At 38.7% G+C, this 14699-nt stretch overlaps 1 protein-coding gene across 1 annotated transcript in view; it reads left to right on the top strand.

Moving 5' to 3' along the window:
- The window catches only part of CDC73 (cell division cycle 73), a 164717-nt gene extending 152268 nt beyond the window's left edge, over positions 1-12449 (top strand). The window contains exons 15-17 of the mRNA XM_060774537.2: positions 554-654; positions 6027-6168; positions 10614-12449. Coding sequence (XP_060630520.1) covers positions 554-654; positions 6027-6168; positions 10614-10650 — 280 coding nt within the window. The 3' untranslated portion in view covers positions 10651-12449. The remainder of the gene's footprint in view (positions 1-553; positions 655-6026; positions 6169-10613) is intronic.
- Positions 12450-14699: the final 2250 nt, after the last annotated feature.

The following is a 14699-nucleotide window of genomic DNA, read 5'->3' as shown; positions in this document are numbered from 1 at the left end:
TTTGAAGACATACAGAAGGCTACAATGAGGATTGGTTGCTTATTCCCATTTCCATGAGATTCCTCTTTTATGTTAGTGGAAATCCAGCATTATATCTTTCTGATGCTTTTTCCAAACAATCACCACTCAGGTCAACATAGACTGAAGTTACAGGCAGTCCACATGCTGCCTGTATGTGGACTTCCTGAAGAAACCATAAAAAAGACTTATATAAGCATGCTAAGTCATTAACCAAATTGGCATAGACTGAAGTTACAGGCAGTCCACATGCTGCCTGTATGTGGACTGCCTGAAGAAACCACAAGGAAGACTTATATAAGCCTGCTAAGTCATTAACCAAATTGGCATACACATAGCTATCTTCTGAGTGGTGGAGAAAACAACGTTATTATGAAATATGTTTGAAGCTAAATTTTTTCATGATGGTAGCATTTATTTATTTATTTCCTATATTTATACCTCACCCTTCTCCCCCCGAATATATGTGCCTATATTCTTTATAGTGTGCATATGTATATGAGGAATTCAGTGCTTTCCCTTTTTTGTCTTTTAGGGACCGTGTTGTGGCTGTTTTTGTTCAGGGTCCTGCTTGGCAATTCAAGGGCTGGCCATGGTTGCTTCCTGATGGATCACCGGTTGATATTTTTGCAAAAAGTGAGCTTTTTATTTAATGCCAATTTTCTATCATTTTTTTTTAAATGCATTATTTATATAGTATTGTAGTTGTGATTATGAAACCCCTAACACCTGTGTGGTTGGTTGTAGAATGGAAAGTTCAGTTGATCAAGAAACCAAAGTGTTTACAATCCAGCTTCTGTAAGGAAATGTTGTATTGTCAGTTTCATTTAGAGTGAAATCTGAAACAAAAGTAGGCTGTAGGTCAGAGAAGGTAAAATTTGTGGCTCCTCATAAGTTGTTAAACGACAGCTCTACTTCGCCAACCACATCTGGAGACAAATACAAAGACTGAGAGTGAAGAAACCATAAGAAAGACTTAAGGAAATGTACTGGAAGATTTAACTATTACGTTTATACCTAACTTTTGAGTGAATATTGTTTCACCATTCAAGATGGCATGCCAAATAAATTGATAGCATCAAATACTATGGAAATGAAGGAGTGAAGATTCAAAGGACGAATTCATTCATCCACACACAGCCTGTGCATATTATAGTTTATTTAAGCCATGAATTTTAGTTTAGGGTTAGGTGCAGGCACACAGAGCCTCTGTCATACCTTTGCAGACATGACTTATGTTAATCTCTTGCAGATAAGCTTCCATAATTTATTTCGTACTACAGTGTGTTAGAATATGCTGCTCATACCACATTCCTATAAAGCTAAAGTACAGAGAAGAGGCAATTTAAAGTCCAGCTGAAGCAAGTGTATGACAATGCTGAACCCTTCCTATCCTCCACGATTTTTCTGTTTTGTGAGATTGTAAATAATCACTTGCCAGCGGGAGGGCAGGGTATTCTTATAATCCATTGTAATACATGGTTCTTTAAAAAAAATTAGCGTTTTTACCATTTACCTTTTTTTCCCCACAAATCAGATGCAGGCTGCATATTGTTTCCCCATCACAGCCATGTCAATTTTCCTTCCCCTCCAAACTTCAGACTTCTGTTTCAGTATTACTAACCTGGGTATAATGTATTTCAAGTTGACTTGTCATTGTGATGCCCAAGTGAAGCAGTGAAAAGGAAAAATGTATGTGGAAAAGGTGAGGCTCAAGAGAAGAAATACCTGTTTTCTAAATTCTTTAGTATTAGGGCCCAAATTCTGTTGCGATACTGAACTTGTACACCAATCCATTTAGTCATGGAATAAGTGATTTCCAAAGTTGACCTACCCAGACGACTTGGAAGCGAGGCATTGGAGAATTAAACTGGAAGTTTCCTTCTTTTGTCAGTACAACAGCTATGACTTTGTCTGCCTTGCCACCGCAGCACCTATTTAATGAACCAACAGAAGTCTGGACTAAATGTGAGCTGGTGTTGTGAACCAGAAGCCTTAACAGAGCCAAACACAAGGGTAACGGTCCAACAAAGTTTATTAAAGTAACAAAAAAAGGCTTAGAAACACTTAACTCAGTGTTACTAGCAAAACTGAAAGTCTGTAGCAAAAAGCCAAGCAAAAAACACAACTTGGAATATAATCCAGATTATACTGGGATATAATCTGGGATAACAAAAAGTATCAGCAAATTGCTTCAAAAACACAGAGTCCAATAAACACCAATAAACAAGGTAGGAGCAAGGAAAAACGTAGTCTAGAAACAGTCCAAGGTCAAGGCACGTCCAGAAGAAACTGTAGTAGTCCAAAGCACAAAGTCGTCGTCCCAAAAACAATCTGAAGTCAGCAGGAAGATAGCAGTCAGCACTTACAGGATTCCAGAAGGTAGAAGCACGGAAACACAGCGATCTGCAGTCCCAGGACCCAAGGCAAGACTAATGGCAGCAACAAAGTCCCAAGCCCAATACAACACTTTGCCTACTGCAAAGTTCCAATAGTTTAATACCTTACTTTTATCCTATAACTCCTCATGAGAGGATGAGCTGGACTCCACCCCGTCTTCATCACTCTCAGGTGCCTTTGCTTCCACAACTGCTTGCCACTGCTCATCCCTCCAGCTCTTCCAGCGTCTATCAAGACTTAGATCACCCCATGTATTACCAGGTTGCCATTCTCCAGAAAACCCTTCAAACTCATCACTTGATGTTGGTTGTGTACATATGTCTCTGATCTCCTGTACACGGGTCCGATCTAGTCCACCCTCCTCTTCGTTACTCAGAAGGTAGGAGCTGATGGAGTCCCATCAGTCCCTGTGAACCCCATAAAATCCTCCTCCTCTGTCGGAGCATTAAGTATTTCCCGGATACGTTTCCTTTCACGTTCCTCATCTGACTCTTGCTCCCGAGTAGCCCGTTTCAAGCCTCTGCCCCCATCTCCCTCCTCCTCCATTTCAGAATCTGAGAAACCTTCAAATGATTCAGAATCTGTAGGTGTCATGAATATCTCCCTAATTCGCTTCCTTTGCTGCTTTTTATCCAGCACCTGAGCAGCCCTCTTTCCCCTCCTACTACCAGTTGTATCTTGCTCAACACGCTCTACTGCAACAGCTGGACCTATATTATAAATGGTTAACAAGTAAGAGTTAAGTAAATATTCTGGGAATTGTAGAATTAATTGTTTATATCAGAAGGATTCTGATATGGGTCAAGCCTTATCCGTTTATTTTTGCCTTTATATTACCTATTTTGTCCCAGTGTTCATCGTAAAGCTCAAGAGGAAACACTTGAACACAAACAAGGTTGGAGGAATAACAAATAGATACTTTTAGATCTTAGTATTCAATCTAGAGTCAGTATGTGATTCCTGACCTTCGAACATGCACAAAAGTCAAAAGTTATCCCATGCAAGTTGACAATCTTCCAGAATAGAGATTAGTGAGATGGTTACAGTAGATTGAAATTTATAAAAAGAAAAAAAAGAAAGCTGCCTGCAGTTAAATTCAAGAAAAATTCTAAATGTATCATGCAAATCCTGGATTAGACTCCATCTAGAGTACATCAAACTGTCTCTCAATATCACTTCATGCAGGATAAAATCCCTTCAAATGTCGCTTGGACAAAGCTTAAAATGGCTTTAGCCTCTGTTTTACAATCCATAGCTCTTGACCTCTTGTGAAATAATTTGTTTATTTGTGAATTGTATACCAGTTGCTTCCAAAGAGAATAATTTCTTTTATCCCTTCATTTCAGAAATGCCTGTGAGGAAGTAAGCATTCTAAATGGGAACTTTTGTATTTTGGCATTTTAACCAACATGAATATTTTATCTGAATGCCATTTTAAAGGTCTTCTTGCGATCACATGTTAATGCAAATCTATTGAACTTGAAGGTCACTTTTAGTGAATTGATTCATGTTCAATACTTTTTACTCCTAACTCAAAGGATGTGTTTGACATTCATAGATTTCTTTTTAAATGCATATACCAGTGATAGATAGAGTTCCTGTGCTTTCTTTAAAAGAAAAAAATGGTGTAACACGGTGTAAGATTAATATTTTTATTAGAAATGCTTGAGTTGTCTTTTCTGCATAGAAATGATGTAGCCAACAGACTGAAATCTTGTTGATGCAGACAGATGCTGAATGGATGAAACTCCACCTGTAGGCATTTTAGCAAATCTGCTTTCAATCCTGTGCGTTCTGATTCTTTGTTGTGATATGTGTGATGTGTAAACTAAGGGAAGGCAACTTGCAGGCCCCTAAATGTTGTTGGACTGAAGCTTTTAACATCCATAGTTGACATAATGAGTGGTTGGGTTGGCTGCCAATTCCCTATCCCTGGCATAAACTGTAAAGGTAAATAGCAAAGAACACCCATGATTAGATTTTAATACTGAGATCCATTTCCATAGGAATGTGGCATTGCAAGTCTGTCTCTCACATGTGTGATGAAGACCAATGTCACAGAGAGAATATTTGCAAGGACTCCTCCCATGTGTTTCTTGGTTTATGTTGCCTTCCCGCACATCAAGCACCATACGAAATGATCACTCGAATCAGGAGATCTATAAGTTTAGCATTATTATGTTCTCACTACTTTGTGGATCCCAATAACAGAAGAGAAAACTTTTGGCATCAGCCACAGATTGGCTGGTAACATATTGAGCCTATGTCTCATTATCTCAGCATAGAAACTGGGACCTCCTTGAGATTCCTTCTTTTCAAGGCATATTTAAACACAGCAATTTATTGTTAAACAAGAACTTGGATGAACAGAAATAGGCTATCAGACACATTCCATGACAACATTGCCCTCTGATCCAGGATAATCGTACAATTCACCTTGCTGTAAATGTGTCTTAACCACTGCTTAGTAGAGTAATGCTGTGTTTTTCACTTCTGTAACTTACTTGACCTCTACAGTGCTTATGAAGTTAATGCTTTTAGCCTCAGGAAAAAATGGTTTAAAGAGTCACATAAACCTTGCCACAGTCTTTTCTAATTGGTAGTGTTCAGGGCCATTGGGTGTATGCAGTTTTCCTCTCTGAATACTCTGAAGCATTCAAACAATATCTGTTATCCAAAAAGATGTAACTGGCTAGCAACAAGCATTAGGAATCTATGCTGCCCTAATCCTTTGGGAAAGGTGAGATAAAAAAAAACAGTTATGCTGATTGATTCCATGGTTCAGTTTATCAATTTAAGAACTTAATAAACTAAAAAAGGTGTTCCAGATTAATTGGGTAGCAGATTTTATATTCTTTTAGTTGTAAAAGAACTGTCGATGGTAGTCCCCACATTAAAAGAGACATCAGCTTTTTATGCCATGGTCTGAAGGAATACTTCCTTCCAGACTTACATACACTTCCAATATTTAAAAAGATGTGTTTCCTGATATAGAAATATTATTTAGAAGTCTCATTAGACTGGAGTGTCTTTAGAACCCAAACAATTATGTTGACCTAGAGTTAGTTTACTGCTCATACATTTGTTGTTTCCTTCTCCTGCCAACTTGGAATTTTGAGAGAATGTTCCCGCTTTGAATCTTCTTAGAAAAAAAATCATGTAAGATTGATTGACACGTCCAAGTGGACATATGAGTGAGAATTTGAACTTGGGCCTCTTTGATGTACAGGTAAACCTCTGCCCACTATGTAATCCTAACTTTGGGAGCATGCAGTGGGTAGGAACACCAACTAGTTCACTGTTGGGCTTATGTGGATATTCCTGGTTTGTGAAGAACTAGAAATTTCACACTGAGAATCTATAAGATATTTCTTTATTCTCACATTGGAAATATTGCCATGGTCAGAGGTTTCCCACACCTCATAAAGTGACGCCTCATGCCTGGCTGCATGCCCTGAGTTATCCCTTCCATTCTGGAATTTCATGAATGACATATAATAATAATTAGATTTTTGTTTGTCTTTGTCTGAACCACAATAATTGGAAGTATATTTCTTATTTTAAGCGTGGTAGTTTAATAGTTCTGTCCTCTCTTCCATCTTTTATAGTTAAAGCTTTCCATCTTAAATACGATGAAGTTCGTCTAGATCCAAATGTCCAGAAATGGGATGTAACACTGTTAGAGCTCAGTTATCACAAACGGCACTTGGACAGACCAGTTTTCCTGCGTTTCTGGGAAACATTGGACAGGTAACTATCAAACTGGAGAGATGGGAGGATCAGCATTATATTTGCATCTTGCAGGAAACTCTGCCGCTGAAAGGCCCCAAAACATGTAGTACTCAATGTGTAAATAAGCCAGTGTTTTCAAAAAAAGTATTAGACTACAGAGTTCTTCTTTTGTGGTTGCAAACTATGTCTTCATAAGATCTATACAAGACTACCTTTCATTTTTGGCTTCTCTCCCCTACAGTGTTAATATTATTGAGAAGGTACATATAGCAAAGCAGTTGCCATTTTGTTCTGAATTCATTTGCTTGCAAATGAGCAGACAGCTGTAGATCTCTCTATGCAGGCCCACCAGGTGACACCAAACTTTTTTGCCCTGGGGTCACCTTGTGGGCCTGGCCATAAGGGTTGGTCGTGGAGGGGGTGTGGGCAGGGCCAGAAGGGCTTGGGTGGGATGGGAGGAGGAGACACATGGGACTTAGGAGAGTGTTCTAACCAGTGCCAGGTTTCTCCCCCAGTTCTCTGAGTCTGGAGAAGACAGGCTGCTTTCCCCAGACTCAGAAAAGAAGGAGAAATGGCAGTGGCGAAAGGACTCTCGCCAGCACCATGTTTCTTCCTCTGGTTCTCCTCTGAGTGTGAGGAAGGTGCAGCTACGTGTCTCTGCCTCAGCACTCCTCTCAGCCTGGGGACACGGTAAGCCACTGTATCTGCATGCTGAGAGGAGAGCCAAGTAGATGTAGGCTGAAGGGAAAAGTCTAAAGGCCTGGGCATTCACATAACAAATGTGTGAGAGTGGTCTTTTACACACACACATAGTCCAAATATCTCTGCTGAGACATGGTGATTTTCAGAATATTACCCTAGAACAGGGTGTCAAACTCATTTTCATTCAAGGCCACATCAGCCTTATGGTTAATAATAATAATAATAATAATAATAATAATAATAATGGTTGCCTTCAAAGGGCCATTGAATCCATGCATGGAGAATCCACTCATATGGAGCACTATATTTGTTTTGTTTTTTAATGTAATGGTTGATACTCTTTAGTTTTTACTTAGTTTGAGTTCCCAGATCGTATTGAACAACAACTCCCATCACTTTGGTTATCCGCCATGTGGATAATGGGAATTGCAACCCAATAGCACTTGTGGCTCTGATGTTTGGGAAAGGTTAGGACATTCAATGCCTAGTGTAATAGTACAATTACTATCTTAGATTTGAAGGCCAATATACCACCCTTGTAGAATTTGTACGGATGACTACCCTATCATGCCTTTTTCTAAATCAGCCTGTCTACCTAGTTCTGCCTGAGAAACCTTGTTCCGTGTCCCCAACCTCATCTAAATTAAGGCAATATTTTGTATCCACAAGCCTTGTATCTAAATTCAGATGTTACTATGTCATAACTCCCATCCGCTCTAGTCATGATGTCTCATGATGAGAGATAAAGGAGTTGTAGTCCAGCATCTGGAGGGCACATAAAATGACATTGCGGGCCAGATGTGGCCCATAGGTCTTAGGTTTGATACATGTGCCCTAGAGTCATGACATTCAGTGCCTAGTGTAATAGTACAATTACTATCTTAGATCTGAAGGCTAATATACCACCCTTGTAGAATTTGTACGGATGACTACCCTATCATGCCTTTTTCTAAATCAGCCTGTCTACCTAGTTCTGCCTGAGAAACCTTGTTCCGTGTCCCCAACCTCATCTAAATTAAGGCAATCTTTTCTCTTGAAGCATCCAGCAACTCTCTTACTAGAAAAAAATCTGTCTGTTGCCATGTATATTTTCCTTTAAGGACCAGTTAAAAACTATTTAATTTTTCAAGAGTTTTTAATATTGCCTTTCTCACATGTTGGATCTGTCACTGGATTTTTGTTCATTTACCGTATATTCTGGTGTATAAGACTAGTTTTTACCCCAAGAAAATCTTCTCAAAAGTCAGGGGTTGTCTTATACGCAGGAGTCGTCTTATATGCGGGAGTAGTCTTATACATGGGAGTCGTCTTATAGAGCGGGTGCTGAAACTTCCAATCGGATTGGAGAATCTGTGGTTGCCGCATATGGTGGGGGAAGCTCAAAAATGGCAATGTCCGCATCCCTGCCATATGCAGCGACTGTATGAAAGCATTAAGGGTGACGCTGTACAAGTACGCTAGAAGAAAATCCATTCATCAGGATTCGTGGACTTAATGCGGTCCCGATGGTGAGGTGAAGGGGCGTCTCACCAGGAAGGTGTAAGTGAAGGGCGGAGCAAGCTGTAGGCTTCCGGGGTGCCTGGGGTATGGGAAAAAGAGATGAATGGCTTTGGGCCCAGAAAAACACACCTCTTTTACCTGTCTGGCCTGCCCTTGTATCCTATTACCGTACCTCCTCCTCTGCCTCTCAGATCTCGCTCCTGAAGACTGCAGTGAAGTGGTGCAGGTGCGCATGTGCTAGATCTGAGAGGCAGAGAAGGAGGTACAGTAATAGGAAAAATTACCATATTGAAATCAAATCTGATGCTTTTTAAATTTTTATTTGGTGTGCATTGGAAGAGGGGTAGTCTTATATGGCGAATATATCCCAAACTCTATATTTTAACTGGAAAATTTGGGTGTCGTCTTATACGCCCAGTCGTCATATATGCCGGAATATACGGTAATTTATAAGCCACTGTGACAACAACTAACTAACTTTGGCTGAAGAATACTAGTACGTATTAAATAACTATTCCATTTCAAGCAATCCCTCATTCATGTTCATCTGTCCTCTTTTAAGGGGTTTTTCTAGACTCTAACTCTGAGAGTTAAATAGTTAAAATCCTTTATTTACAGTATTTCTATATTTATTTATTTACAGTATTTCTATACCGCTTTTCTCACCCTTAGGGGGATTCAAAGCGGTTAATGTTAAAATATTATTTTGTGACAAGGTTTATTTCACATACCACTGTTTGTTATAGAGAGAGGGAATAATAATAATAATAATAATAATAACAATAACAATAACAATTAGTATTATTATTTTATATTGTACCCACCTCTCCTTGTGGCTCGAGGCAGGTTACAAAATAGCTAAAAACACATAATTATTATATAAAATAGACATATTAAAACTTATTTCTACAAAATACTTATATTAAAATAGACAGAACAAAGATTAAAATGTAGTGAGTTTAAAATTAAATTCTAGAGTAAATTATATCTGGTTGGAAAAAATAATGAAATAAAATGTTGAGAGATGCCTTGAGTTTTATATGAGGAGAAAGGCAGGGTAAGAACCAAAAAAAAATGTTTGTGCATGATTTCAGTACTTCCTTTAGTTTGTTGACTTGTATTGTTCATATCGCTTTTTCCTGTATGGAGATGTATGCCTGAATTAGCAGTTTACTACACAAAGCTACAATAATGTATTGTAGCTTTGTGTAGTGTTAACTGGTGCTCCTTACAGAGAGAGGTCAACCCTCCTGTTCAAGGAGCTCCACTGGCTGCCGTTTATCTTCCGAGCCCAATTTAAGGTGCAGGTGCTTGCCTACAAAGCCCTAAACGGTTTGGGACCATCCTACCTGCGTGACCGCATCTCCATTTATGAACCCACGCGTTCACTTTGTTCATCCGGAGAGGCCCTGCTCGTGATTCCACCTGCGTCACAGGCACGTTTGGTGGGGATGCGTGACAGGGCCTTTTCTGTAGTGGCCCCCTGACTCTGGAACACCCTCCCCAAAGATCTTAGACAGGCCCCTACATTGGCAGTCTTTAGAAAGAGCTTGAAGACCTGGCTGTTCCGATGTGCCTTTCCACAATAGGAATCTCCAATAAGTCCCAGAAGCACATTATTAGAACTAAGATTGCTGCACACCGCACACTGCACTTGCCCTATAATCCCTACATATCACCTGTCACATCAGCACTGTTAACCTTGTACCCATTACTCTCGCCCAGTTTTATTGTGTCTTCGTGTATTGTTTATTGCTTGTTGTGTAATATTGCTTCAACTGTTTTTAATTTGCCTTAGGTGTTGTATTGCTATGTTGTGTTTTGAGGCCTTGGCCTTTGTAAGCCGCATCGAGTCCTTCGGGGGATGCTAGCGGGGTACAAATAAAGATAATAATAATAATAATAATAATAATAATAATAATAATAATGTATTGTCGAAGGCTTTCATGGCTGGAATCACTCAGTTCTTGTGGGTTTTTTCGGGCTATATGGACATGTCCTAGAGGCATTTCTCCTGACGTTTCGCCTGCATCTATGGCAAGCATCCTCAGAGGTGAGGTCACCTCACTCAGAGGACCTCACCTCTGAGGATGCTTGCCATAGATGCAGGCGAAATGTCAGGAGAAATGCCTCTAGAACATGGCCATATAGCCCGAAAAAACCCACAAGAACTGAATAATAATAATAGTAATAGTAATAATAATAATAATAATAATAATAATAATAATAATAATGTGTTTTCTTTTACCTTTGCATTACAGGTACATGGTGAAACACAAATCTCATTTGAGGTTCTGAATTCTTGAGTGCCATTTCGTTTTCTCAAACTTTGGATAGAAGACTTTGAAAACTATTTTGGTCTAGAGAGGAATGGTCTCCCAATCCATGTGTGTCAAGAACATTACACAGACAAAGAAGGGAGTCATGGTTCAGTCTTGTTGAATCACCATCTTGCAATGACAGACCGACAAGCCGTCATCGCTACAAGCAAAGGATTTTGCTTAAAACTATTTTTTATTAACATACGCCTTCTAACCTGCAATTCAAATTGTATATTTTGATAGCAGCCATTTCTTCCCTGTTTTGTTAAATTAGAAGCATTTTTACAATAACATTTTTGTTCTTCAATAGAATCTAGGCTGGTTTTCATGGAAGGTAATGAATGTGCGTGTGTATGTATATATAGAGATAGATGTTCTATACCATTTCTCTTCTGAGCATAGTTCTTGGTTCTTTCTTTATTGTTTCACTCGTTGGGGGGGGGGGACCTTTCTTTTGATTGTTATTACCTTCATTCTAAAGAACTCTAGGAACTGAGCAAAATGAAGACTACTCTAGATGAATCAAATTGTTAAGCTGTATATGTACTGTATATTCTTTCAGTCTTTTGAAAAGGGATGAAGGGGGTGATCCAAAATTGCTTCTTCTGTTAGGATGATAGTTTAACAACACCGTTAAAAAGAGCCATTATGAATAGGTTTGAAGTATAACATGCTCTGTGCTAATGGTTTAATTTAAAATTGTGTGTGCATATGACCCCACATTGAGGATTGTATGGAACTCTGTATACACTAGGGTTTTTAAAGTCAGAATTGACAAAATGCAATTGTAAAATTGCTTTTTCAAATCCTGATAAGTATAGATCTTTTTCTTTTCTTTTTAAGAGTTTGTGTTCTTATATTAGCTTGGCAGTAAGAGGACCAGAGCTAACATGAGAAGAGAGGTGCATTTTCTTCCCCAACCCTCAAACCAAGTCAACATTAGTCCAGATTTCTGTGTTTAATCTTAGTAGAGGGAGGAGATGCAGCATGGGAACTCTTTCTTTGGGTGCTACAGAAATGGTTGGTATCCAACACTGCCAAGGTAACATAAGAACTCACTCTCGAGTGTATAGGAAACCCAAACTCACTCAAATTCCAGTTATGACTGATTAGGTCTGTTTTTCGGCATTCCCATGGGATAGGAAGCTTTTGGCACCAAAGAACATATTTACTTGACAGGGAATGAGCATAAGAGAGACAGGAAAATGCTGGCGTTTCTGTGAGTTTGTATTTTTATACTGTTGCAGCTAAGTGCTGCATATCATTGTATAAACAAAATGACCCTAAAATGTTCACTTTGTTAATGCATTTTTTTGAGATAAAGAAACTGCTTATTTCTGTTTCAAATCCAGAACCATGTTTTTATGCTGAGCATCTGAGCTCTTACAGAAGTAAAATATTCCGCATAGCCTTCCTTAGTTCTGCTTTTCTTTCTTTTCTACCCGATTCTTTGTGTAACATTGGCTAATGAAATATGAAGGCTTTTCTTACTCTCTCCCTCTTACGATGCTATTGAGGTTTAAATAATTTTCAGGATACTTCAGATTCTTTTCATATTCATTTCTAATATATATGGAGACTGTGATTTCTATTTTGTTGTAGTTGGAGCAAGAATCAATTTTTCAGCCTTTGAGTGCTTTTCTTTTTTAACGTGATGTTAAAAATTCACAATGGTAGTATTTTTTGAAAGAATATCACAATAGGCCTAGATAGACGAACTAAATCAGAAATGGAATGTGTTTTTAAAATAAAAGGGGTTTCGGATATCTCTCTTCACGCTGACTGTGTCCCAGCACTTTTATTTAGCACTATGAAGAACCAGAGCTGCTTTCATTCTTAAATGGTGGGGTATGGTTAATTATTGGCTTGCATACTGTCCATTTTCTTTTACTATTTGAAAGTTTTAAAAATTTCATACCTTCAGTTTCTAACAGTACCAAATTTGTGTAATATAAATTACTCTAAAAAGAATTGTGATTTTTTTTTAAAGTCTAGCTTTTCTAGAGCTTTGTGGGAATTTCAGCAAGTGTGTTAATTCTGTATGATCAAACAAGACTTCTATAACAAAGTTGGGTTAATGTGGTATGCAGTTTACTTCCCCTGACCTGTCCTACAGTGGTATGGGTCTGCTAAGCATAGCTCAGAAGTTTCAAGAAATAAATTTCTAGATCATCTCCTCCCTGATATTCATCTTGTTAGTCCAAATGTGTGCATATTAGTGTATTGTTCTTGTTCATTTTGTGTACCTTCAAGTCATTCCCAACTTATTTTTAACTTTTTTTATTCAAGAGAACGGAAATACAAAAGAGGAAGAACATTACCACCCCCACAGAAACTAATTAAAAGAAATGTTTTTCTTGGTATGTAATACTAGACTACAGCTAACAGAATTCTATCTAAAACAATAATCATAACCTATACAGCCCATACTCCTGGACACATACTAAACATATAACAAGAAATATTCTACAAGTTTCACACTCATGCCTATTGATGCTACTCCTTACTGTCTACTCTTAAAATATTGTTATACTGTGTGTGGGGGGGGGGGGAGTATTTAGTCAGATACAAGTTCTCCCACTTAAAAAGATGAGAGAGGCCTGTAATTGACAGCATAGGTAGACCTCAGCTATGAGAGAAAACATGAGAAAACATATCCAGAAAATCACATTGTCTGATTTTTATTGAATTTATTTGCAAATTATCGTGGAAAATAAGTATTTGGTCACCTACAAACAAGCAAGATTTCTGGGTCTCACAGACAGAGGCTCCTCTATCCTCCACTCATTACCTGTAGTAATGGCACCTATTTGAACTTGTTATCAGTATAAAAGACACCTGTCCACAATCTCAAGCAGTCACACTCCAAACTCCACTGTGGTGAAGGCCAAAGAGCTGTCGAAGGACACCAGAAACAAAAATTGTTGCCCTGCACCACACTGGGAAGATTGAATCTGCAATAGGCAAGCTGCTTGGTGTGAAGAAATCAACCGTGGAGCAATAATTAGAAAATGGAAGAGATACAAGACTACTGATAATCTCCCTCGATCTGGGGCTCCACGCAAGATCTTACCCTGTGGGTTCAAAATGATCACAAGAACGGTGAGCAAAAATCTCATGGGGAGCTGGAGCTGTTAGAGGTAGCTCATCCATGCTCTCCCCGGATTCGAACCTGTGGCCTGTCGGTCTTCAGTCCTGTCGGCACGGGTTTAACCCACTGCACCACCGCAGTTCTCTATTCCTGATAGAGAACAGCTTGTCTTTATCCACAGCTCTTGTCTATACTGTAGTCCCAGAAAAATTCAAAATTTCAAAAAAGATACAGAATGATGGGCCCCAATATTTTGTTTCCCAGATATTTTGGACTAAAACTGCCACCACCACTTACTCTTAACCATGTTGAATTAGATTGCTAGCTATTATAACAAATGGAAGAATATAGGGACCCCATTCCTGCATTGAGGAATGTGCATTAGTCTGGACGTCTGCATTTGAAATAATGTTTATCATCTATTCAAATGTCAATGTTGAAAAAATGTGTAAAGGGAAACCAGTTCTTTAATCTATAAACTGATCTGGTTAATGCAAGATGGCAAAACCTTTTTATTCCTGCTATGAATGTAGAGACATATGTGATGAGCATCTAGTAAGTCCATAAGGAGCATTAACGTGTGTTCAAGGATGACTCAACTGATACCAGATAGAATTTTTTTGTGAATGTCAGCTTTGTTTTTGACATTTGTTTTCAGCTCAATCGATGCATAAAACATGCTGCTTGTTCTCCGTGGAGACTGTGAAACCATTTTAGCAGTACGGCTTCTCAGTGTCCTGCCCAATGAAATATGCCTTTACTTGCTTGCACTTGCTAACACTCTGTACAAAAGAGAAGCTGGCCAAAATTAATGGCTTAGATGGCGATGTTAAAATTTAATGTTGCGGGGCTGCGCTCATTTTAATTCAGGAGCCATAACTAATGCCAGGCACTTTATTAAAGCAATGTGTTCATGAAAAATTTAACGCTCCCGC

This window comes from Anolis sagrei, chromosome 4 (genome assembly GCF_037176765.1).
Source record: "Anolis sagrei isolate rAnoSag1 chromosome 4, rAnoSag1.mat, whole genome shotgun sequence".
NCBI lineage: Eukaryota > Metazoa > Chordata > Lepidosauria > Squamata > Dactyloidae > Anolis > Anolis sagrei.
Note: the sequence above shows the minus strand (reverse complement) of the source record. Positions and strands in the feature narration are given on the sequence as shown.